This window comes from Sciurus vulgaris, assembly GCF_902686455.1.
Source record: "Sciurus vulgaris genome assembly, chromosome: 5".
Lineage (NCBI taxonomy): Eukaryota > Metazoa > Chordata > Mammalia > Rodentia > Sciuridae > Sciurus > Sciurus vulgaris.
This window is the reverse complement of record NC_136465.1, coordinates 120,108,401-120,134,984: the sequence shown is the minus strand read 5'-3', so window position 1 is coordinate 120,134,984 and position 26,584 is coordinate 120,108,401. Positions and strand designations below refer to the sequence as shown.

Below are 26,584 nucleotides of genomic sequence, written 5' to 3'. Positions count from 1 at the left end.
AGATTGTTGGTGGTATATGCAGATATGAGGAGAGGTGATGGGTGTGGGAATAAATTAAACATCGCCTTTACTGAAGATGTCTTAGTTTTGAAAATCTCTTTCCATCCAAGATTACTTTAGAGTGGAGGTAGAGGAATATTTGAGATGATCTCCCAAGGTCTCCTATTATCTAAGATCTGTGACCAGTGTGTGGTCCTACGTGGACAGCAGTCCTTGCTCACATCTTCTGACATGCAGCAGTGACCCCTAGTGGTATACAACAGTACTGTGGTTGCTATTATAGCCAAAGGGAAAGCATTGAGTACAGGTAAGGTCAGTATCCACACCACAAACAGCAGTTGGGCAGATATAGCCCCAGCAGGGGAAAGCAGGAGTTGAGAGTTCACTATATAGCAAATGTTTTGAGATGGTTAAATTTTTTTAGAAAAAGGAGCTCTAGAGGCTGTGGACAAGAAAGAAAGCCATCTGAGGCCAGAGCTACCTGAAAGTGCAGGTTATATAGCCATTGGTGTGGGAGGTTAGCTGGCTGCTGTCTCTTGGTGGAGAGGGAAAAGCTTGGCCTGATCCTCAGCTTCATAGCCGCAGGGCAGGTCACTCCTGGAGGAATAGAGACACCACAATCCGCTTCATATAAATAAAAGTATTCCTGTCATGGTCACTGCTCTGATAGCATTCCTGTGAGATAACAGGGCAAGGGCAGGGTCTACTCATGCTTTACAGGAACATAGGGAAATGCAAGGCCAGGGATATGTAAATAATTTGCCAAAGATCACAAAGTTCCCAGTGGAGAGAGAGACCACATCATCAGAAGTCTACAGCCCCATAACTAGCATGGGGAGAGGCCACAGAAGGGGCTGGAGGAGGGGAATGTTCTACACTGAGGTACAGGAATGCCTGGGATCTTCCCAATGTCCAGGGATGGAAAGAATGATCCTCATTTCCTCCTGCCTCCCCTCAAGGCTCCAGAGACACTCGTAAGTAGGGCAGAGGGAAGTTTAATCATTTCTTCTGGTGCCACTCAGAGAACCCAAGGGTAATGGGGCCTGGTATACCTATTGTCGTTGATATCTGTGGCATTTCCTGAAGAGATCATCATTGAGAACACAGGGTTAGAAGAAGAAAGGAAACTGAGTATTAGGAATGGTCTCCCCAGATTTTCTCCCATCCTAACCCCTTAGAGAAAAAAGTAAATTGGGGCACTCTATCCTCAGCTACATAAGCTGCATCATTATTTTGTTTGAGAAAAGAGAGGGACAGGTGGGGAAGGTGGAGACAGGCACAGTCAATAATAGAAGGAATCCACTTCTAAGAAAGATCTGAGATCTGAAGACATGGCTATATACACACCCCATATCTCTCTCTAGATATAGATATAGATATAGATATAGATATAGATATAGATATATAGTAATGCTAGGGATTGAACCTAGGGCCTCATGTATGCTAGGCAAGCACTCTTACCACTGAGCTACATCCCCAGTCCTATGTATCTTTTTATTTAAATTAAGCCCAACACATGAGAAAGGTTTAGTCAGTGTTATAAAATGGGGTCACTTACTTTTCTCATACCTCCCAACTTGCACTGGAGTTCCCAAAGATCACTCACCATTGTCCATGTTGGCCTTCTGGTAGGAAGCCAAGGGGCCACCAGAAGATGGGGCTCCACTGCTGGTACAGGAGTTAGCAAAGCTGGGTACAGGAGAGAGATGCACCCATTGGATTGGCAACTACCCTCCACTATTTTTTTTTTTTGTACTGAGCATTAAACCCAGAGGTGCTTTACCACTGAGATACATCTCCAGTCCTTTTCATTTTTTATTTTGAGACAGGGTCTCACTGAGTTGCTAAGAGTATTGCTTGGTTGCTGAGGCTGGTCTCAAACTTATGATCTTCCTGCCTCAGCCTCCCAAATCATACCCTCCACTATTTGTGGACCACTAATCCACATTCACTCTCAGCCACAGAGCCATGCAACCCTCCCATGCCCAAGAACAGAGGACAATAAACAGAGCACGCAGGGAGAACAGATGCCTACCTTCTAATACCTATGATTAGGCTGAGAAAGATTTAGAAATTAAGCTACTTAGGAAAATAATTTTCAACTAGTAATTGACTCAATCCCATGCCTTCCAGGGTTCAGAGAGCTTTAGGTTCAGACTGCAGCCCACACCCATGGTCACTCACTACACATCTGAGGTGGAGCTAGGTGTGGCTTGCAGGTACAAATTCTGATAGTTCTGGAAGAGGCTGTTGGTATAACTGATGCACTCAGGGCTCCGGGTGCCATAGGGGTTGGTGGGAGAGGATGCTGGATAGTGACCAGGCCGCACAGGTTTGGCTGTGAAAGAGAGGAAATGACCATGAGGATGTGATTACCCTGGTTCCTGAAGTCATTTTGCTGGGGCTGAACCAAGTTGCTTGTAACATGGTTCATCACTTTTTTCTTCTTGAGGAGTGGGGAAAAGGATCTAGAAGCAATACTTTAGCTGCTTGGCACACAGGAATTTACTGAATTTGCTTCAGGTGGTAATCTCATCATGCACGGTGACATCTACTCACCAATCTGGGCAGAATGGCCCCTCTTGCCCGAGCTCTTGTACCGCACAGCCTCCTTGATGCGGTCTACCTCTTGCTGGTACCGGCGCTTGTCCTTCATGGCACCCTCCTTGGCCTCCTTCAGTGCACCCTCCAGGGCCTTAACTCTCTCAGCCGTAGCCCTAAGTCGTTTTTCCAATTTAGGAAGCTCACAACGCAGATCTGCATTGTCACGTACCAGCTGTGGGGTGAGCCGAAGGGAAGAGGCCAAAAGAAAGCAGAGCAACCCAAGATTGAGTCACCCAGTCATGTGTGGGGTGAGGGGTGGGGAAAGAGAATAAAGAAAAATCAAGTGTCAGCAAAGATGGAGACCACACTGTTTCTTCAAAAAACCATATTCTCTTTATGTAATATGCTATTCTATCCAGTTCTTTTCTTCATACATCATTTTCTAGGCAGCAAAACCTGGCATCTCTACTATAGCCCAGAACTCTGCCTTAACTGGACACTCCTCTTTACCATGTATCACAGCTTGTGCCAGACCAACAGCTTCAGGGCCCCCATGGAATGAGGTACCCCTTCCCCAGAGATGGATGTGTGGGCATGCAAAAGGCAGGGCAGGAAGAGCATGGCCACAGTCCGGAGGGTGGACATGAAAATGAGGAGAATGGGTGCAGGCAGGTGCAGTGCGGAGCAGGGGCAGAAGCTGGAATTCAGGAGCCTCCACACACATCCATATACACATGGTGCCCCACAGGAAGGAAAGAAAATGTTTGAGGTCTCACAAACATTTGTGTTCATTCCCTTCACATTCAAGGACTTTCTGAACTGTCCTTCTCCTATTTAAATTAAGCTAGACTACGGTAGCAGCCACCTTGCAGCCAGAAAAGACTCCCTGATCCTTCCACGCAATGAGTGGGGGCACTACAGACTGCAAAAGGAGCAAGGCCTTGGAGGATATCAGGCAAATCAGCATAGCAGGGAACACTGGGAGTATAGGGGAAGAACTAGAACCTTCCATGCAGCTTTAATATGGACAACTTATGGATTTTAATCAATGTTTTGTTGTGATAAAGTTTAGCTTAAAAATTGTCATTAGGGCTGTGGCCCTGGCAATTAAGATTCTATCTTAATTTTTACATCTTTCTCTTTTTTCTTCCCATACTCCTATCTGCTGATGTAGAACACTGTGGTAAATAAGGCCTCTGTTCTTTGGGAGAGCGTTTTTTGATATTTAGGACTCAGAAGAGGCAGAAGCTTCAATGAAGGAAAAGCAAATGGTCTCTGGTTGTTTCTTGTTTATTCATTTGGGTTTGGGGGGCGCTGTTAAGCAATTTAATATGCATTTGGACAGAGAGGTAAAGTGAACACACAGGAATGAAAATAGAATGACAGAACTGATTAAAAATGATTCCTGGCTATGTTTCAACTTTTCTATAATGTTGTTACATTGTTTTATAATAAAGGAAGGAAAGAAAGATGGTAGTAAAGTCCTCTGGAGGCCCAAATAAAATCAATAATCCCTGCAGATTAGCACTGGGCTGCAGGTTTGGAAATTCTTTACAAAAAAGATGTACTAAGTATTTACTATATAAGCTGTGCATCATACTGAGAGGAAAAGAAGGCAAAGTTCTAGGCTAGTGGGAATATGAGTTAGCTGGAATTTTAAGGAGGATTTTGGGGAGAGGTACTAGAGATTGAATACAGGGGCGCTTTACCACTGAGCTACATCTCCAGCCCTTTTAATTTCTTATTTTCAAACAGGGTCTCCCTAAATTGCCCAGGCTGGCTTTGAACTTGCAATCCTCCTGACACAGATTCCCCAGCTGGGATTATAGGTGCCACTGTGCCAGCCTTAAGGTAGATTTAAAAGGAAGAGAATGAAGTCTGGTTTGGGTTTTCCAGGACCCTGCACATGCTAGGCAAGTGCTTTACTACTGAGCTACAGGCCAGCTACAGGGTTGGGCTTCTTTTACGAATCAATTGAAGAAGGCCGTGGAGACTGCAGAGGGTCTCCAGGCTCAGCTCCTTGTTACTAGTGCAGGTGCTCCTGTTGTGCACACACCAAACATTTCCTGTCCTGACTCCTCTGGACTGCCCTTTTACCTCTCCAGCCCATACCTTTGAAACCCAGTCATCCACCTAAGGAACCGCAGCAGGAAGGAGGGGGACAGAGAGGCAGCAGCTTAATACACAGTAGTTCTGACTGGCTCTGACCAGGGGCTGGTTGAGCCATCTCAAACACATCATTTAATGTCCTATATGCTTGCCCCAGGCCTATGCAGATGGAGTTCCCTTCATGGGAGAAAGCCCAATTCCCCTTTTTGTCTCCCTGCTTTTCCATCTCTAACTAAGATCTGATATACCAGTACTCCTCTTTTTGTTTTCTTTTTTTCTTTTTTTCTTTCTTTCTTTTCTTTCTTTCTTTCTTTCTTTCTTTCTTTCTTTCTTTCTTTCTTTCTTTCTTTCTTTCTTTCTTTTTCTTTCTTTCTTCCTTTCTCTCTCTCTCTCTCTCTCTCTCTCTTTCTTTCTTTCTTTTCTACCACGGAGCTATACCCCCAGTCCTCTGCTATTCATTGTGTACAGTTAAGGCCATATGCCTCTTCAACCTCTGTCCATTTCAACCTCTCCCTCCAATTTAGGCCTGGGGAACATTCTTTGAACAGAAGTGGGTCAGAAACTTTGAGAAGTGAAAACAGGAATGAAAGAAAGAACAAGGTAAAAGTGGGACCAAATATGATATAAAGACAAGATTAGTAGAGAAAAAAAAGTAAGGAAAACACACAACTAGATTTTCCTAAATCTAAGGGACTTCCAAGGATTTGGGTATCATAGGGGACTTGACCTCAAAAGTTCTCTTTACCCCTTCTCTGCATTCTTACCTGTTTGTGAACCTTTGTAAGTTGTTCCAGGTTGTTCTCAAGAAAGGAAATTTTCTGCTTTTGGGAGTGAATCCCCCCACTGTCCTCGGGCTCCATTTCTGCACTCTGATTAAAGATGGAGAGAAAAATGTGGCTATCCTGAGGCCAAACCAGTCCCACCCAGGCCAGGCCAAGCCAATTCCACAGGGAACAGCAGGGCTGCAGAAGTCTGAAGAGGGGAGGAATATATGGAGCTGATAAGATGAGGAGGATGTCACTCACTTTCTTGACTCTAGTCGTGACGTCTTGAACGAACAGTTTGCGAAGGTTGTGGAGGGTCTGGAGTTCCCGGGCCTGGAAAGAATGATGAAAAATTGGGGATAGCAAGTCACCAGGTCTGCCTACTCTCTCCAAAACTATTGGAAGCTTCAGTCTATACAGTCAAGTGTCACTCATCCCTTAGGAAAAGATGTGTTCTGATTACGCCACAGACTAAATGCAAAGGAGAAAGCAATGTGGTAGGGAAGAAATTGGGGTAGGGAATGCAGCCCTGCCCACCCTGTTAACTTGGTACAGAAGGAAACCACTCACAACTGTCTCCTCCAGACCCTTGAGGTCCTGCTTGGACTGCTCATGTCGCTCGTACAGAAATCTACAGCAAAAGAATAAGGAGAAGAAAACAAACTGTCAAGACTCTCCTCCTCTCACCTCCTACTCCATTCCTTTTATCTATATTTTACTATTATTTATTGTATGAGTTACTAATGTTTACTGTGCCAAAATTAGAAAAGAATTTTTAAAAGTTAGAAGTTTTTATAAAAAGTCATGATTCTACCACTTATAGCTTAAACTACGATGAACCCTGGTGTCCATCTTTGCACATTATTTTTTAAATAATAAAAATTTTTTTGGTACTAGGGCTTGACCAGGGTCCTCTACCACAGAGCTACACCATCACCCTTTTATTTTGGGATATATTCTCACAAGTTATCCAGGCTAGCTTTGAAGTTGCCATCCTCCCTCTTTAGCCTCCCAAGTAGTGGATACAGGCATGTGCCACTGCTCCCAGCTTGCAGAATATTATTTCTAGGCATATATATCCACATACAATTGTATGTGTGGTGTGTGTGGTTCTGGGGAGTGAGCCCAAGGCCTTGTGCATGTGAGGCAAGCACTCTACCAACTGAGCTATATCCCCAGCCCCACATACAAATTTTTATCAGATTAGACCATTCATACTGCTTTGTAACCTGATTTTCACACTTAACACTGCAAGCCATTTGCCACCATGTCAGCTAATCCTCAGCTGCACTTATTTCTGATGGTCTCCATTTTTCTAAACCTTTCCCACCCCATCATATTTGCTTCTTGTGAGTCACTGCATCACAGCTATGTGTGTGACCTGCTTCTGCAAGTGCATCTGAGCAGGTCAGAGTCTATATGGACACTGGTCTGCAGGCAAACCCCTCACTCACGTCAGCTCCTGAAGCTTGGCGCTCTTCTCATGTTCTTCATTTTTCAGCTTCTCATAGTCAGCCTGAAGTTTCTCTAGCTCTAACTGCAGCTTCTGATTCAGGCTACAGAGGGTCAGGAGCATTGGAGAGAAAAAGATGTTAATGAAGAGGAAGGAAAGACCGGCCCTTCAAATTGTGCTTTCTTCTTGCCTGAGGGAGTCCAATTAGATATCTATCTTCAGATATCAGGGGCAGACTCAGGTCATATTTACATGACAGTAAGGAACCCTGAGCTCTCTAACAAGGGCAAAACGTACAGGGACTAGTCTTTAATGTTTGTATCTCCTGAATTTGGGCTGTGAAGTTATGTCATTGTTGAGGGAATGACACATAGAAGTTAAAAGAACCTGATCCAGAAGGATTATTTGAGTAGGCACAGCAAGGTAAGCGGGCCCAATGGAGACTTGAGCCACCCTCAGGGACCCTTACTCTTTGAGCTCATCAATGGTCTTCTGCTTTTCATTGATCTCATCCCTGAGCCGGGCCAGCTGCCGGTGATGAGCTTCCCGGTGATTCTCCATCTGCAGCTCCAAGGCCTTCTGCAAACAACCCCACCCCATGCTCAGAGCCAGATTCCATGGGTGCCAGCACAGCCCTGGCCAACTCCCAGTCACCCACCGCCCAACCTCCCCACTCGCCTTCACTTCGTCTGCATCCTGAGTGTCTGGCTCCTTGTCCTTCAAGGCTACTTCATTCACAGTTTCTAAGGAAAAGTGGGGAAGACATCTTACATCAAACCTACCTCCTTCAGAAAAAAAATTTATGTTGTGACCAAAACTCCAGGCAGGTCAAGGGATGGGCCTGCAGGGAAGTTCTTCTAGTTAGGACAGTCCAATTTGATACAGCAGGGAAAGAAAACAAGGGAGGGTATAAGGTGCTCATAAAATGAGCTATATGCTAAAGCCTGACTAAATAATATATGAATTGGCACTGATGATTCAGGCTGATGCTTTGAGTGAGTGGCTACTGGGTGGTTTCTACTGATGTTTGTGACTTTCCCTTCCTGACCCTTTGGAATCTCAGATTCTAGGATGGCTGTGACAGAGGTCTAAGAAGGCCTCACCCTGGGCCTGGAGCTTGGCCAACTCATCACTCAGGGAGTCATAGGACTCCTCCAGGTGTCGCTTCTTCAGCTCCACACTCTGCATGTATTCCGTTAGCGAGCGGATCTTAGCCTCATGCTGGTAGAAGAAAGGATGGGGAGAAAAAGAAAATGGAGTAAAGCACAAAACTCTAAGCAGCACCAACCTCGATGAACTCCAGCTCTACTCCCAAGCCCTCCCTTCCTGCTGCACCATCCATGTGGATGTAGGGCTAGGGGCCATTCCCATGGAGACTCTTTCTTTAGAGCCTCAGCTCAGATAGCAATACTGCCTGAGCCTCCATTTCTTCAGCCTGGATCTTACTCCCTTGCCACCCAGCTCTTCTGTCCTTGACTTTCATAGGATGCTGACATTAAGGTGAGTGTTAAGAGTTTTACCCATAACCACACAATAGCCTTCTCTCTCCTCTCAGGACTCACCTGTGAGATGAGGAGCTGGCAGGATGAGAGCTCCCGCCCAGTCACTTCCATCTTGCGATGACATTCCACCTGGAGGTTCTCTAGCTGACGGCACCGCTTGACTACGGACTTAACCTCCGATTTGATTTTGCTGATGTAGAGTCTGGCCACAGTGAACTCTTCCTCAATGGCCCCACTGATCTCCACTGGCTGAGGGTGGGCAGAGGAGGAAGAGATGCTTCCCTGTGGTAGAGAAGCCTTTACCCTCTCCTTTCCACCTTCTGCATAAACCCACATGCACAGGGATTCAAGTAGGACAAGTATTTTCCAAGGATTTTTATCAGCTATCACCTGGCATTTCATTCTAAGACCCTCTATCTACATTTAAAGATCCATTTCTGATAATCTTCCTCTTCCATCTTAAAAATCAATTATGATTTTCTGTTTCTTCCTATTTATTTTACTTTATTTTATTTTGAGGCAAGGTGTCATCATGTTGTCCAGACTAGTTCTAAATTCTGGACTCAAATAATCCTCCTTCTTCAGCCTCCCAAGTAGCTGGGACTACTGGTACTTGCCACCATGCCTGGCTTGATTTTCTTCTGTAGACAAACTGATATGCTTGATTACCCAGGTCAGTCATTCTCACTGCACAGATTTGCATATGTCATTCCTAACTCTGTGCTCCACTTCTCGATCCCACCACTAGCACACCTCACTTCTTTGTTTGTACCCTTTAGAATGCATCTTTTCAGTGGAGGCTACACAAACCTCTGTTTGTATTTGTGAGTCTAGACTGAAGACAGATTTCTGAGCTCTTTGGGTTACCTTTTGAGGTACCTCAGAGGATCTGGATTGTCCCTCCAGTGCCCAGTGCAAAAATGACCTGAACTAGACTGCCATTTCTCTCCACTCACCAGCTTAATCTCCCCGTTGCCCACGATGACACTGAACTCACTCAGGTCCTTCATCAGCCCATTCAGCACTTCAGCAATTCGTTTTCGCTGGTGTCCACTGACCTCCTGGAGTCGCTGCAATTCAGACTCCAGGGACAACATGGTGGCCTGGGGACAGCCCCTCAGGTCATTCCCATTGCCATCCTCCTGCTTCCCTCCCCAGCCCGAACAGAGGCCTCTCATTTCAACATGGCAAAGCACAGTGGCATGGTGAGGGACAGTGTCATAACACACTGACATAACACAGCAGTACACAGATGCAAATATCACACAGCCCAAAAGAAATCAGTGGTTCCCTTGGACACGGATGGTGTTTTGAGGTCAGGGAGCCCTTAGACCACTGGTAGGCCACTCACCACCTTCTGGGACAGCTCATCCACCAGCAGCTGATTCTGCTGGCTCTTTTCCTCCACCTCCTGGGACTTCTGGTCATAGTTTACAGCCAGCTCCTCCAGGGCCTGCAACACTTCTTTCACCTCATCTTTTGCAGCATCATTCTCTGACTGCAAGTGGCTCAGCTCCCGCTGGACCTTCTCATTGTCTCCTCGAGTGGACACCAGCAGCTTCAAAGGAGAGGATGGGCATGTGAGGGAGCAAGCAGTTAATGATCACTTCTATGGGCCTGGGGGAGCCAAGGCCCCCCACAAAGCAAAAGTCAAAAAGAAGTAGGCATTAAGCTTCACAGAAATTGGGAAACAGAATAAAGAAGCACCTGGACTCCAACAGCTGTGCTTTAGTAACAGCCCAATGAAGTTCTCAGACTGCTACAGTTTGGGGTGACTAGCCCCTAAGCAGAATGCCCCTTCTTTCATCTGATTTGTGTGCATGTGTGTATGTGTGGTGCTGGGGATTGAACCCAGGGCTTTGTGCATGCTAGGCAAGCACTCTACCAACTAAGCTATATCCCCAGCCCCTTCCATCTGATTTTAAAGAGGCCTTTTTCACACTTTTCAAGGATGAACACAAACCCCTTCCCTTTAGCATTTTGCCCTCTCCCACTACCTCCTCCTGGTCCAGCATTTGCTGCTTGAGTTTTTCGATGAGCTGGCTCTGCTGGTTGATCTCATCATCCTATTGGAAACAAGGGAACACAGTGAGGGAACCCACTCCTTCTAGTTTAGAGTTCTAGAGCTTTGTGGGAAAGGCAGGATCCAATAAAATTCCAGGTAGTTTAGGCTTTGAGTTAGAAAGCTCATATGCTCAAAAGAGGTCTTTTCCTCAGCTTCTTTCTCTGACCCCAGCATACTCTAAATTCCTTTCTTCCAGGATATTGATATAACCTTGACAATATTCAGCAAAAATCTTTCACATCTTTCAATGTAGAAATCTCACTCTAGCATTCCATTCTAACCAAATCAAACAAAATCTTGTGCATAAAAGGCAGTCATTTCAGAGTTATTTATAATAGTAAAACAAAAAACTACAAGCCCCGTAATAAGTGAATGGTTAAATAAGTGGACCCTTAGGCAGTCATTTAAAAATATTTTTAAGTTGTGCATGGTGGCCCACACCTGTAATCCCAGCAGCTCCGGACCCTGGAGGATTGCAAGTTCAAGGCCAGCCTCAGTAACTTAGCTAGGCCCTAAGAGCTTATTGAGACTCTGTCTCAAAATTTGAAAAAAAGGGCTGGGGATGCTATCCCACTCCTCAGCCTATACCCAAAGGACTTAAAATCAGCATACTACAGAGATACAGCCACATCAATGTTCATAGCTGCTCAATTCACAATAGCCAGATTGTGGAACCAACCTAGATGTCCTTCAATTGATGAATGGATAAAGAAACTGTGATATATACACACACATACACACACAATGGAATATCAGCTATAAAGAATAATGAAATTATGGCATTTGCAGGCAAATGGATGAAATTGGAGAATATCATGCTAAGTGAGATAAGCCAATCTCAAAAAACCAAAGGACGAATGATCTCGCTGATAAGTGGATGACACATAATGGGGGGTGGGAGGGGGGCAAGAATGGAGGAAAAAGGGACTGTATAGAGGGAAAAGAGGAGTGGGAGCGGGGGGAAGGAAAAAAAAAAAACAGAATGAATCAAACACCATTATCCTATGTAAATGTATGATTATACAAATGGTATGCCTTTACTCCATGTACAAACAGAAACAACATGTATCCCATTTGTTTACAATAAAAATAAATTTTAAAAAAAAAGGGCTGGGGATGTGGCTCAGTAGTAAAGCACCCCTGAGTTCAACTCCCCAGTGCCCCCCAAAAATATTTTTATGAAGAATTGTTAATGGAGTAAAAAATGTTCATAACACTAAAAATGAAAAAATAAGATGTAAAATTATGTATACAGTATATCTCAATTGTATGATGTAGGCATAGAGGAAAGCAAAATGTTAGCAGTATTATTTTTGAATGGTCAGATAATGGATGGTACCAATTTTCTATATTTTTTAATTCATTTTCCACATTTTAAAAAATGAGCATTTATCTCTTTTAAAATCAGAAAAAGGCAGAATAAGCTAAAATTTTAAATCCCGTGTCTCCTGTCTATTGTGCCCTGCCTGTGCCTCACCTTGTCATCAAGCTGCTTATAGAGGCGGCGGATCTCCTCCTCATATTTCTGCCGCTCCTCAGGTGCAATACGCACCACAATGGATGAGTTGTCATTCACAGGGGTCTCCTCACAGAGTTCAGCCCCCAGGGCTGCATCCTCCCCAGCCAAACGCTCTGTCTCAGGTACATTCTCTCCTGGCAGAGGGGCAGAACAAGGGGAGAAATAGGAGAAGAAAAAGTTACATGCACAAGTCCAGTCCCCCTCATTCCAAGTCTTCATCTCTCTCCCAAGTAGACTTTCCACCTTTTGGGGGTTCCAGTGGGGTAGTCAGTCCCCTTATTCCCTTCCCTCATGACTGCTGCACTGCACTTTTTCAGAAACACAGCCCTCCCTGAAGACAGCCTGGCTCTAAATACAGCCAAGCAGGGCTGTTCCTCCTAGTGCCTCTCATCCCCAAAGAATCCCCATCTAACCATTGCGCCACCGGCTCAGCTCTGCCTCCAGCTTTGCAATTGTCTCCTTCTGGGCCTTAGTCTTCTCCTTCTCCTTCTCATATTTCTTCTTCCACTGCTCAGCAGTCAACTCCAGATTCACTGAGGCAGTGTTTTTAATGGTTTTTGCCCTGGATGAACAGAAGAACAAAGAGATGAATGAAACCTGTGTGAGGCCTGAGTGACACCTGAGGGAGAGAGCCCCAGGGTGTGAAAAGGGACCTGGGCACCAGTTGTCCCTCTGGGGACTCTGCCACTGACCTCTGTCCAAACATCAGGGTGGACTTGGTCTCTGCATCATTGTAGCTGGAAGGTGAGCAGCAGATGAACATAGTTGTACGGCAGTTTCCTCCCAGAGAGTCCTGAAGAATCCGTGTCATTTTGCTATCACGATATGGAACATAGCTTTTCTGGGAGAGGAGGGACACCATAAATTAGAAAAATAAATTCAAAAGGAGATCAGAAAGAACAGTGGTGATACCTAAGGATCAAGCAACCCACAAGTTGGGGTATAATTATAGGGTGGCACTATGAGAAGGTGGGGAGATGAGGTGCAGTTGGAGTGAAGGGGACCAAGGAAACACTTACAGTGCCCTCTGCTAATGCAGAGATCACATTCCCCAGAGCAGACAGTGACTTGTTGATATTCTTTGCCTCATCCAGCACAGCTCCCTCTGCTCCAGTCTTGCTGACCTGCCAGGGCATTAGGGGACAAGTGTGACAGGAGCAACTATAAAGATTGTTACTACCTCTTTTCCACTTGGGGACCCAGTCCAAAAAAAGGGGAAGGGAATGGAGAAGAGGACAAAGTAAGAGGTGTTAGCCAGAATCAGGGAAGGCCCTTCCTCCATTCCACTATACTCTCTTGCCAAAGGCCACTCCTACTCCCATATTATATAATTCCATTTATTTGAAATATTCAGGACAGGCAAATCTATAGAGACAGAGTAGATTAGTGGTTGCCAGGGGACAGACAGAGGGGAGAATGAGAAGTGACTATTAATGGGTGATAAAAATGTTCTGGAATTAAATAGTGGTAATGGTTATACAACCTTGTGACCACACTAAACCCACTGAATTGTACACTTTAAAATGGTGAACTTTCTGATTGGGAATCTCAATTTTTTTAAAAAAAAATTCTTTTAGTTGTAGATGGACGCAATATCTTTATTTTTATGTGGTGCTGAGGATTGAACCCAGTGCCTCACATGTGGTAGGCAAGCACTCTACCACTGAGCGACAACACCAGCCCTGAATATCTCAATTTTAAAGGTTTTTGTTTTGTTTTGTGTTTTGGTACTAGGAATTTAATCCAGGGTCACTTAACCACTGAGCCACATCCCCATCCATTTATATTTTTTTATTTTGCTTAGGGCCTTGCTAAATTGCTGAGGCTGGCCATGAACTTGTGATCCTCTGCCTCAGCTTCCCAAGTCAGGGATTACAGGTGTGTGCCACCACAGCCAGTTTAAAAAAAATTTTTTTTAAATTATAAAACAAGCAACCTCCCCACAAGGCTTTCTTCTCCACCAACCCATAGGATTCCAAACCTTCTCACTCCCAGCCAGGTCCACGAGATACAGCTTCCCACTGAGTTTCTGCTCAGTCTCCATGTTTTCCTGCTTAATGTTGATGAGGAAGATGCTGTGGCTTCGAGAGCTGTGTTCATTCATGTCTGTAGGAGCAGAGGAGAAATGAGATCTGTATCAACCCCTGTGAACCTGCAGCACTCAGTCCCAGCTTCTACTGGCTGTCATTCTCACCCACTGAGAGAGAAGGGACCTGCCAGGACCAACCCATGCCATCTCAACTCCCAGGTAGTAGGCTGCACACAAAGGGGCCCCTCTGCTGAAGGACAAGGCCCTCCCTTGCTTGCTTGACCCCCAGGGGACATCAAAGAGATGCATGCCCCTGGATTCAAGATCCCCACTCACTGGTGACAGCTACATGACGATTTGATTTCCCTTCATCAATCACATCCAAAATCTCCTCCGGGCTGGACACAAAGCGTTCAGTACAACCCTGTATGGGACAAATAGACAGTGTCCCATAAACACTGATCTGCAAATTAAGTTGCCTGCACACTTACCAAGTGACCTTTCAAGATGCTATCTTTTGGGCTGGAGGTGTAGCTTAGCAGTAGAGTACTTGTCTAGCATGTGCAAGGTCTGGGTTTGATTCCCAGAGCCACCAAAAAAAAAAAAAAAAAAGCCATCGTGACCAGGCATCCTGACTTTTTCCTAGACCTCTTAGCACATCTCACCCCTTCAACTACTGGGTCACTGACCCACCCACCTCCCTCACCCCCATTCTCAATATACTGACTCCACACTAGTGTCACACCCGCTCTCACCTTGACAAATGGTACTCGGTTCTTGTCCTCGTGCACAGAAAGGTTTGTCTTGGTCACTGAATCAAGATAATGCAGTGTGAGCAAAATCAGCACTTCCACCCCACCCCTCTGAACCCTGTAGTCAAATTGGATGGTGGTTTCTTCTAAGTGCTAATCAGAGGAAGGCTTCCCATTGAAGCCCAAACTCCACATTCCCACTGAAGGCTCAGTTCCTCCTCCTCTGTCGCCTCCTTATCCTCCGCTGGGCTCCAGCTGCAGGGTTCTCTCTCTTCTTGAACTGTGTATGTATAGATCTGGGCTTCTAAGCTCATCTTCTGAGCTTACCAGTTTTTAGAAATTCTTGGTGAGTGGAGCTAAAGGACCTAGGTATGAGGATATATTGTATACCAAACAGCACCTAATCCCCAGAGCAAGCTGATCTTCCTTTCCTCACCCTCCTCACACACCCTCACCCACTGAAGCTAAACACTCACCATCCAGAAGGTCACGAATTTTATCCAGGTAAATCTCAAAATAAGAGACCTGGTTAGGGAGAAAGGAGTATGAAGTGAAGAAGGCTTATCTTAACTCTAATGTGGGAATTCCAAACTAATGTGACCCACTCAAAGGGTAATGGTGGGTGGGAAGAACAGGAAAGAACGTCTTGATGGAGAAGAATGGAGGTAACCAGAGGGGGAGAGTGATGTTGGGAGCCCAAGATCTTCAGCAGGCTCATTCTAGACCTTCTCCTCCCAGTCCCCATCTGAAGATGCCCAGCTGTCATGCCCTGATCACCTTGATGTGGAACTCAAGGTTCTCATCCATGGAGTAGATGTGGTTGAAGATATCTCGGGCAATCCGAGGAATGATTCCCATCAGCTGGGGGTCATGCAGCTTTCCCTGGGGAATGAGGATATTCCAGTATGAGACTGAGACTCAGGAAGGATGAGACAACTCAAGGTATGCAAGTGAACACAAAGGTAAGAGGTGATAGGAAGAGCATCCTAAGGTAGGAGATGGTCATCACCATGTCTACCTTGTAATGGAAGGAGATAACTGAGCAGTCCTTTGGACTTTGATTGCTGCTACTTTTCCAGATCAAAAGACTACTGGAACAGTGGAAAGGAGATAAACTGCACCAGATTGAAGGGATTCAATTAAACTTCCTTTAAAACATTGCCCCTCAGTTCATTCTCTGTACCCATTTGCATCTGCCCCCACTGAGAGTCCTTGGTCTTCCACTAGCATTCCTAGCTCCTTACCCCAATAGAGTCAGAACCCTCACCTCCATGGTATGTGTTTTCCCTGAAGATGTCTGTCCATAAGCAAAAATCGTGCCATTGTAGCCAGCAAGGACATCTGGAAGAGATAGCAGATAAATAGTGCAAGTAGAGATAAGTAAGATAGGGAATGAGAAGCCTGAGAAAATACATTCTAAAAAGACATCCATTACCTTTGACAATCTGCATGGCACATGCATGATAAACTTGCTCCTGAGTCGTATTTGGGGGGAACACACGGTCAAAGACATATGGCTTCCCCTGGAGTGAAAATAAGAGATGTGAGACATCAGCAGGAAAAGTGGGAGGGAGAAGAAATGCCACAGACCCTTCCATCAGCCTGATAAAGGTACCCCATTCTTCGATCCTCCAAATACATGGGAAATATGGGAGTTGAGAGAAATTGGAGAGAGACGCAAACTGGAGGAAATCCAAGATGGTGGACTAGAGGGAGGCTGTGTTCCTTGTCGCTCCATAACTCGGGTTTCAAGCAGAGGATATCTGTGTCTTGGTAAGGCAGTTTTTGCTGCTTATCAATCCCCTGCTGTTTACCCCAATTGTCTACTGTGATCACCTGCAGTCTGCCAGCATATCGATGCCTTTTTCGGTTCAGATTGCTCACTGTCAGGCACCTGTCATCCACCATTCGCCTGCCTCTTGCCTGTCCATCGCCTGTCTTTCACCTATCCAGCATCCACCATCCAAGGTTCATCTCCCGATCGTCCAACAGCAGTCAGCAAACTGACCTCAGACCACCAGTGAAGCGCTAGCTGCCTGCTGTCGCCTGGAAGTTCACTGTCAACAGTACCTACAGGTTTGATTACACATGGTTGCCACCATTTTGAGACAATAGTCAGGACCTGTAGGACCCCTGGCCGGACTGACTGAGCCCCGTCTCCAGGATTCCTCAGCCTGATCGATCACTCCCTGCCTCCGGGGCCCTCACATAGACTGACTGCTCCCTGCCACCAGGACCCCCATACCAACTGACTGCGCCCTATCACCAGGACCCCAGACCGACTTATTGCACCCCGCCTCCAGGATCCTGCAACCAGACCAACCACACCCCACTCCAGGACCCATGTCTGACCAACCATACCCCACCTCCAGGACCTCCAGCCGACCACGCCCACACCCCGAGCTGTAGCTCCCCATTTGCCAACACATTGGAAGCCAGAGCAGTCATCTTGGATAATCCTGGAAGCCATAGCTCTGATCTTTAGGTGAGGCAAATCCCATCCTGAGATGCCTGCTGGAGACTTGAAGCTCACTGTCAGATACCTCTCATGTATCAGGCTACTGAAGACTGGGAGGTTTGAATACTATATGACTCTTATAGTGTAGATTTTCTTTTTTCTCCTTATTGAAAATTTTTAAGTTTTTATTTCTTTACTTTTCTTGCTCTCTTTTCCTTTTGTTTACCTATTCCCTGAGTCTCTTTCTCCCTTTTTCGCATGCTAACAACCAACTTCTTCTTTTGATTACACTCTCACTCTTTCTATTATCTAGAACTTCTAGATATTCTTTTCTTATCCCATTAACAGCTACATCCTACACACCCCTGTGCATCCTCTTTGTCCTCCATTAGAAACTACAGACCTTATTGCAAATCTGTTTGTTTTACTGAATATAATAATTGAATTCATTGTTTATTTTGACAATATTGTTAATGCCCTCATAGGGGGTATTTGGTCTAGGATTGCATACTGTCTGAACTGGGTACCGCTAATATTGATCTCCCCCTTAAAGAAAAGGTTTTGGAAACCTATAGGGTCACTATAAGCCTATGGGGGGAAACTGCAGTACCCCAGATCTGCACTGCTAGAGGGGAAAATGCATGAACAACATGAAAAAACAAGGGAAGAAAATGATCCAAACAAATCTAGATTCTATATTAATAGAATCCAGTGACAGTATGGTAGAAGAAATGTCAGAAAAGGACTTCAGATTATACATGATTAAGATGATTCACGAAGCAAAGGATGAGATAAGACAGCAAATGCAGGCAATGAATGATAATACGAATAAGCAGTTGAAAGAGCAAGTAAAGGAAGCAAAAGATCATTTCAACAAAGAGATAGAGATTCTAAAAAAAAAACAAACAAAAAACCAGAAATCCTCGAAATGAAGGAAACAATAAACCAAATAAAAAAACTCAATAGAAAGCATCACCAAAAGACTAAACCACTTGGAAGACAGAACCTCAGACAATGAAGATAAAATATTTAATCTTGAAAATAAAGTTACCCAAATGGAGAAGATGGTAAGAAATCATGAACAGAATCTCCAAGAACTATGGGATATCATGAAAAGACCAAATTTAAGAATTATTGGGATTGAGGAAGGCAAGAGATACAAACCAAAGGAATGAACAACCTATTCAATGAAATAATATCAGAAAATTTCCCAAACCTGAAAAATGATGGAAAATCAAATACAAGAGGCTTACAGAACACCAAATGCACAAAATCACAACAGATCCACACCAAGGCACATTATAATGAAAATGCCTAACATACAAAATAAAGATACAATTTTGAAGGCTGCAAGACAAAAGCATCAGATTACAAGTAGGGGGAAACCAATACAGATATCAGCAGATTTCTCAGCTCAGACTCTAAAAGCTAGAAGGGCCTGGAACAACATATTTCAAGCTCTGAAAGAACATGGTTGCAAACCAAGAATCCTATACCCAGCAAAACTAACCTTCAGATGTAAAGACGAAATAAAATCCTTCCATGATAAACAAAAGTTAAAACAATTTACAAACAGAAAGGCTGCACTACAGAATATTCTCAACAAAATATTCCATGAGGAGGAAATGAAAAACAAAAATGTAGATCAGCAAAGGGAGGAATTACCTTAAAGAAAAATCCATTCAAAGGAGAAACCAAGCCAAGTTAAAAACCAAAAATAAGCCCAAATCATATCTCAATAATAACCCTGAACTTTAATGGCCTAAACTCATCAATCAAAAGACACAGACTGGGGATAGCTGGGAGCGCCGTAAAGGAGGCTGCTCAGCACAGCGCTGGGACTCGGAGCAACCACTGGGGATCCGGCGGCTGCCCAGGGGAGGAGTGGCGAGGAGAGCTGTGTGGACTCAGAACACCGGGGCCTGCCCTGAGGAGGAGGAGGAGGAACGTGGCCGCTTGGATTCGGAGTGACTGCACCAGAGCTACAGGCGGTTGCCGGAGGAGAAGCCGCGCAGCGAGCTATTTGGACTCTAAGCGACCGCTTCTGAACACCGGGGCCTGCCCTGAGGACGAGGAGGAGGAAGAGGAGCGCGGCTGCTTGGATTCAGAGTGACTACACCAGAGCTACAGGCGGTTGCCAGAGGAGGGGCTGTGTGGCGAGCTGTTTGGACTCAGACCACTTCTGAACACCGGGGCCAGCCCGGAGGAGTAGGAGGAGGAGGAGGAGGAGCGCGGCTGGTCGTGTGGACTCGCAGTGACTGCATTAGCGCTCCAGGCAGCTGCTCAGAGGAGAAGGCGAGTGGTGAGTTGTTTGGACTTAAAGCGACCGCTCCTGAACACAGGGGGGGCTGCCTGGAGGAGAAGCGTGGTGGGTCGCTTGGTCTTGAGTGGCCGCACCAGAGCTCCAGGCGGTGCCCAGAGGACCCGTGCAGCGGGTCACGTGGATTCAGAGCCACTCAGAGCAACCGCTCCTGAACACCCGGGGGGTTATTTGGAGAAGGAGGAGGAACGGGGAGGGTCACTTCAACTTGGAGTGATTGATTGCCCAGGGCTACGGGTGGTTGGTGGGTGGAGGAGTCACACAGTGAGTTTCTTGGACTCCTAGTGACCGCACCGGAATACTGGGCGGCTGTCTGGAGGAAGAGGTGTGTGGCAGGTCTCTGGGACTCAGAGCGATTGTACGGGGCCCCAGGTGGCTGCTCAGAGGAGGGGCCGCATAGCCAGGCGATTAGGTGCAGAGCAGGGTCCCAGGATCTAGGAGGCTTCTTGGTGGAAGAGCCGCACAGAGACAGGCTTAGGGCGGAGCGAAGGTTCCAGGCCTGCGGGCAGATTCTCTGAGGAGGGGCAGCCTAAGGAGATTCATCTGTGAAGGGTGAGGCTCCAAGGCCCAGGAGGTAGGGCCGGGCCCCTGGGAACTTTGCAGAGGAAGGCAGCCCAGCCCAGGCGGTAGCTGTAAATTGAGGGGAACCTCTAAGAGGGAACTGACCAGCGAGACCTCCCCACCGGGTGAGTCTTCCCTGCCAGGTGAGGTTTCCCCACAAGGACGGTAAAACCAGAGACTCAGGCCCAAACAGGCCTTGCCTCAGCCCGCAGCCTAGGTCCCCTTTGGATGACCATTGGTCAACAAGTGGAGGCACCTCTGCCCACTAGCAGGGATTATACCCCACCTGAAGGCCACCACTCCTAGAGAGGCAGCTTCCTTGTGGAGCACCGCATTATCAACTTCCTCCAAGACTTCAGCCTACTGAAGGCTAAGGGGGGATATATATAGAAATCTTCAGGGACATTGTAAGTCAATAGAGGAAATCTGCAATATCTCAGCGGTCCACTGATACCTGAACAATATGAGAAAACAAGGAAAGAAAATGCTGCAAACAAATCTAGATGTTACATCAATAAAACACAATGACAGCAGGGCAGAAGAAATGACAGAAAAGGAGTTCAGAATGTACATAATTAAAATGATCAGAGAAGCAAACGATGAGATGAAAGAGCAAATGCATGCACTGAATGATGAGATGAAAGAGCAAATGCACCAATCGACAATTAAAAGAGCAAATACAGGAAGCAAAAGATCATTTCAATAAAGAGTTAGAGATATTGAAAAAAAACCAAACAGAAATCCTTGACATGAAGGAAACAATAAACCAAATTAAGAACTCCGTAGAAAGCATATCCAATAGGATAGAACACCTGGAAGACAGAACCTCAGACATTGAAGACAAAATATTTAACCTTGAAAACAAAGTTGAACAAACAGAGAAGATGGTAAGAAATCATAAACAGAATCTACAAGAACTATGGGATATCATGAAAAGGCCAAATTTAAGAATTATTGGGATTGAGGAAGGCCTAGAGAAACAAGCCAAAGGAATGAACAATTTATTCAATGAAATAATATCAGAAAATTTCCCAAATCTGAAGAATGAAATGGAAAATCAAGTTCAAGAGGCTTATAGGACTCCAAATATACAAAATTACAACAGACCCACACCAAGGCACATAATAATGAAAATACCGAACATACAAAATAAAGACAGAATTTTAAAGGCTGTGAGAGAAAAGAACCAAATTACATTCAGGGGGAAACCAATACGCATATCAGCAGATTTTTCAATCCAGACCCTAAAAGCTAGAAGGGCCTGGAACAACATTTTTCAAGCCCTGAAAGAAAATGGATGCCAACCAAGAATCTTATACCCAGCAAACTTACCTTCAAATTTGACGATGAAATAAAATCCTTCCATGATAAACAAAAGCTAAAAGAATTTACAAAAAGAAAGCCAGCATTACAGAACATTCTCAGCAAAATATTCCATGAGGAAGAGGTGAAAAACAAAGAAGCAAATCAGCAAAGGGAGGAATTATCTTAAAGGAATTGTCAAATAAAGGAGGAAACAAGTTGTGTCGAACAAATAAATAAATAAAATTTAAAAAATGAATCAAATGACCGGGAAACCAAATCATATCTCTATAATAACCCTGAATGTTAATGGCCTGAATTCATCAATCAAAAGACATAGACTGGCAGATAGGATTAAAAAGAAAGATCCAACAATATGTTGCCTGCAAGAGACTCACCTCATAGAAAAAGATACCCATAGACTAAAGGTGAAAGGATGGGGAAAAACATACCATGCACATGGACTCAGCAAAAAAGCTGGAGTATCCATCCTCATTTCCGATAATGTGGACTTCAAGCCAAAGTTAGTCAGAAGGGATAAAGAAGGTCATTTCATACTGCTTAAGGGAAGCATAAATCAGCAAGATATAACAATCATAAACATCTATGCCCCAAACAGTGGCTCATCCATGTATGTCAAACAAATCCTTCTCAATTTCAGAAACCAAATAGACCATAACACAATAATACTAGGTGATTTTAACACACCTCTCTCACCACTGGACAGATCTTCCAGACAAAAATTGAACAAAGAAACCATAGATCTCAATTACACAATCAATAATTTAGACTTAATGGACATTTATAGAATATACCATCCAACCAAGAGTGAATACACTTTCTTCTCAGCAGCACATGGATCCTTCTCTAAAATAGACCATATATTATGCCACAAAGCTAATGTTAGCAAATACAAGAAGATAGAGACACTACCATGTATTCTATCAGATCATAATGGATTGAAGTTAGAAATAAATGAAAGAGTAAAACACAGAAACTATTTCAACATCTGGAGATTAAACAATATGCTATTATATGATGAATGGATAACAGAAGATATTAGGAAAGAAATTAAAAAATTCTTAGAGGTAAATGAGAATAAAGAAACATCATATCAAAATCTCTGGGACACTATGAAAGCAGTACTTAGAGGGAAATTTATTTCATGGAGCGCATTTAATAAAAGAAGTAAAACTCAGAAAATAAACGACCTAACACTACAGCTCAAAGCCCTAGAAAAAGAAGAACAGACCAGCACCAAAAGTAGTAGAAGACAGGAAATAGTTAAACTCAGAGCTGAAATCAATGAAATTGAAACAAAAGAAACAATACAAAAAATTTGACAAAATAAATAGTTGGTTCTTCGAAAAAATAAACAAAATTGATAAACCTTTAGCCACACTAACAAAGAGAAGACGAGAGAAAACCCAAATCACTAAAATTCGGAATGAACAAGGAAATATCACAACAGACAGGATTGAAATACAAAACATAATTAGAAGCTATTTTGAAAATCTATACTCCAACAAAATAGAAAATTTCGAAGACATCAGCAGGTTTCTAGAGACATATGAATTGCCTAAACTGAACGAGGAGGACATAAACAATTTAAATAGACCAATTTCAAGTACTGAAATAGAAGAAGTCATCAAAAGCCTACCAACAAAGAAAAGTCCGGGACCAGATGGGTTCTCAGCCGAGTTCTACAAAACCTTTAAAGAAGAGCTCATTCCAATACTTCTCAAAGTATTCCATAAAATAGAAGAGGAGGGAACCCTCCCAAACTCATTCTATGAAGCCAATATCACACTGATACCTAAACCAGACAGAGACTCATCAAGGAAAGAAAATTTCAGACCAATATCCTTAATGAACATCAACGCAAAAATTCTCAACAAAATTTTAGCAAATCACATACAAAAACATATTAAAAAGATAGTGCACCATGATCAAGTGGGTTTCATCCCAGGGATGCAAGGTTGGTTCAACATCAGGAAATCAATAAACGTAATTCACCATATTAATAGACTTAAAGTCAAGAATCACATGATTATTTCAATAGATGCAGAAAAAGCATTTGATAAAATACAGCACCCCTTCATGCTCAAAACACTAGAAAAAATAGGGATAGTGGGAACATTCCTTAACATTGTAAAGGCCATTTATGCTAAGCCCATGGCTAATATCATTCTAAATGGTGAAAAACTGAAAGCATTCCCCCTAAAACTGGAACAAGGCAGGGATGCCCTCTTTCACCACTTCTATTCAACATCGTTCTTGAGACTCTGGCCAGAGCAATTAGACAAACCAAAGAAATTAAAGGGATACGAATTGGAAAAGAAGAACTCAAACTATCCCTGTTCGCTGATGACATGATTATATATTTAGAGGAACCTGGGAAATTCCACCAGAAAACTCTTAGAACTCATAAGTGAATTCAGTAAAGTAGCAGGTTACAAGATCAATGCCCATAAATCCAACGCATTTTTATACATAAGTGATGAATCTTCAGAAAGAGAAATTAGGAAAACTACCCCATTCACAATAGCCTCGAAAAAAATAAAATACTTGGGAATCAATCTCACAAAAGAGGTGAAAGACCTCTACAATGAGAACTATACAACACTAAAGAAAGAAATTAAAGAACACCTTAGAAGATGGAAAGATCTTCCATGTTCTTGGATAGGAAGAATTAATATTGTCAAAATGGCCATACTACCTAAAGTGCTATACAAATTCAATGCAATTCCAATTAAAATCCCAATGACGTACCTTACAGAAATAGAGCAAGCAATTATGAAATTCATCTGAAAGAATAAGAAACCCAGAATAGCTAAAGCAATCCTTAGCAGGAAGAGTGAAACAGGGGGTATTGCAATACCAGATCTTCAACTCTACTACAAAGCAATAGTAACAAAAACGGCATGGTATTGGTACCAAAATAGAAAGGTAGATCAATGGTACAGAATAGAGGACACGGACACAAACCCAAATAAATACAATTTTCTCATACTAGACAAAGGGGCCAAAAATATGCAATGGAGAAAAGATAGCTTCTTCAACAAATGGTGCTGGGAGAATTGGAAATCCATATGCAACAGAATGAAACTAAACCCATATCTCTCACCATGCACGAAACTAAACTCAAAATGGATTAAGGACCTCGGAATCAGACCAGAGACCCTGCAGATTATAGAAGAAAAAGTAGGTCCAAATCTTCACCTTGTTGGTCTAGGATCAGACTTCCTTAACAGGACTCCCATAGCACAAGAAATAAAAGCTAGAATCAACCACTGGGATAGATTCAAACTAAAACGCTTTCTCTCAGCAAAGGAAACTTATCAGCAATGCGAAGAAAGAGCCTACAGAGTGGGAGAATATCTTTGCCAATCATACTTCAGATAGAGCACTAATCTCCAGAATCTATAAAGAACTCAAAAAACTCTACTCCAAGAATTCAAATAATCCAGTCGACAAATGGGCTAAGGAAATGAATAGACACTTCACAGAAGAAGATCTACAAGCAATCAACAAACATATGGAAAAATGTTCAACATCTCTAGTAATAAGAGAAATGCAAATCAAAACCACCCTAAGATTCCATCTCACCCCAATTAGAATGGCGATTATCAAGAATACAAGCAACAACAGGTGTTGGCGAGGATGTGCGGAGAAAGGTACACTCATACATTGCTGGTGGGGCTGCAAATTAGTGCAGCCACTCTGGTAAGCAGTGTGGAGATTCCTTAGAAAACTTGGAATGGACCCTCCATTTGACCCAGCTATCCCACTCCTTGGCCTATACCCAAAGGACTTAAAATCAGCATACTACAGAGATACAGCCACATCAATGTTCATAGCTGCTCAATTCACAATAGCCAGACTGTGGAACCAACCTAGATGCCCTTCAATTAATGAATGGATAAAGAAACTGTGGCATATATATACAATGGAATATTACTCAGCCATAAAGAATGATAAAATTATGGCATTTGCAGGCAAATGGATGAAATTGGAGAATATCATGCTAAGTGAGATAAGCCAATCTCAAAAAGCCAAAGGACGAATGATATCGCTAATAAGTGGAGGATGACACATAATGGGGGGGGAGGGAAGGGTTAGTGTTAGGGATAGAGTTAGAGTTAGGGAGGGGGGCAAGTATGGAGGAAGGAAGTACTGTATAGAGGGTAAAGAGGGGTGGGAGGGGTGGGGGGAAGGGAAAAAATAACAGAATGAATCAAACAACATTATGTAAATTTATGATTACACAAATGGTATGCCTTTACGCCATGTACAAACAGAGAAACAACATGTATCCCATTTGTTTACAATAAAAAATAAATAAATAAATAAATAAATAAATAAATAAATAAATAAATAAAAGACACAGACTGGCAGAATGGATTAAAAAGAAAGACCCAACAACATGCTGCCTTCAAGAGACTCATCTTATAGAAAAACACATCCACAGACTAATGGTGAAAGGATGGGAAAAAACCTACCACACACACAGACTCAGTAAAAAAGCGGGGGTTTCCATCCTTATTTCAGATAAAGTGGACTTCAAGCCAAAGTTAGAAGGGATAAAGAAAGACATACTACTTAAGGGAAGCATAAATCAGCAAGACATAACAATCATAAATATTTATACCTCAAACAACGGTGCGTCCATGTACCTCAAACAAATCCTTCTCAATTCCAGGAATCAAATAGACCACAACACAATAATTCTGGGTGACTTTAACACATTACTGTCACCACTGGATAGATCTTCCAAACAAAAACTAAACAAAGAAACCATAGAACTCAATAACACAATCAATAACCTAGACTTAACAGATACATAGAATATTCCATCCATCAACGAGCGAATTCACTTTCTTCTCAGCAGCACATGGAACCTTCTCGAAAATAGACCATATGTTATGCCACAAAGCAGCCCTTAGGAAATGCAAAAAAAATAGAGATACTGCCTTGTGTTCTATCAGATCATAATGGAATGAAATTAGAAATCAATGACAAAATAAAAAACAGAAATTATTCCAACACCTGGAGACTAAATAATATGCTATTGAATGAAGCAGAGAGACGCAAACTGTAGAAATGAAGAACAATTCATTAACAATAAAAAGTACCTCAAAGTTTAAAAATATCTTCCTCAATAAACCATTTGTCTTCATATGGAAAGGTCTTCAAGACAAATTAA

The 26,584-nt window shown here is 43.5% G+C and overlaps 1 protein-coding gene across 2 annotated transcripts in view; it reads right to left on the bottom strand.

The window, feature by feature from the left end:
- Window positions 1-26,584, bottom strand: part of KIF5A (kinesin family member 5A) — a 44,287-nt gene that overhangs the window by 2,187 nt on the left and 15,516 nt on the right. Inside the window, exons 3-29 of one of the 2 annotated variants that reach the window (XM_079142507.1) lie at window positions 16,173-16,260; window positions 16,005-16,078; window positions 15,515-15,619; window positions 15,214-15,262; window positions 14,741-14,796; window positions 14,322-14,409; window positions 13,938-14,062; window positions 12,976-13,080; window positions 12,649-12,797; window positions 12,370-12,518; window positions 11,915-12,090; window positions 10,370-10,438; window positions 9,724-9,930; window positions 9,329-9,475; window positions 8,433-8,621; window positions 7,974-8,091; window positions 7,549-7,613; window positions 7,340-7,449; window positions 6,872-6,973; window positions 5,988-6,048; window positions 5,679-5,750; window positions 5,418-5,522; window positions 2,560-2,776; window positions 2,185-2,338; window positions 1,607-1,689; window positions 1,053-1,080; window positions 482-597 (exon numbers count right to left, since the gene is read on the bottom strand). In XM_079142507.1, coding sequence (XP_078998633.1) covers window positions 519-597; window positions 1,053-1,080; window positions 1,607-1,689; window positions 2,185-2,338; window positions 2,560-2,776; window positions 5,418-5,522; window positions 5,679-5,750; window positions 5,988-6,048; window positions 6,872-6,973; window positions 7,340-7,449; window positions 7,549-7,613; window positions 7,974-8,091; window positions 8,433-8,621; window positions 9,329-9,475; window positions 9,724-9,930; window positions 10,370-10,438; window positions 11,915-12,090; window positions 12,370-12,518; window positions 12,649-12,797; window positions 12,976-13,080; window positions 13,938-14,062; window positions 14,322-14,409; window positions 14,741-14,796; window positions 15,214-15,262; window positions 15,515-15,619; window positions 16,005-16,078; window positions 16,173-16,260 — 2,970 coding nt within the window. In that variant the 3' untranslated portion in view covers window positions 482-518. The remainder of the gene's footprint in view (window positions 1-481; window positions 598-1,052; window positions 1,081-1,606; window positions 1,690-2,184; window positions 2,339-2,559; window positions 2,777-5,417; window positions 5,523-5,678; window positions 5,751-5,987; window positions 6,049-6,871; window positions 6,974-7,339; window positions 7,450-7,548; window positions 7,614-7,973; window positions 8,092-8,432; window positions 8,622-9,328; window positions 9,476-9,723; window positions 9,931-10,369; window positions 10,439-11,914; window positions 12,091-12,369; window positions 12,519-12,648; window positions 12,798-12,975; window positions 13,081-13,937; window positions 14,063-14,321; window positions 14,410-14,740; window positions 14,797-15,213; window positions 15,263-15,514; window positions 15,620-16,004; window positions 16,079-16,172; window positions 16,261-26,584) is intronic. The other variant, XM_079142508.1, reaches the window with a different exon arrangement.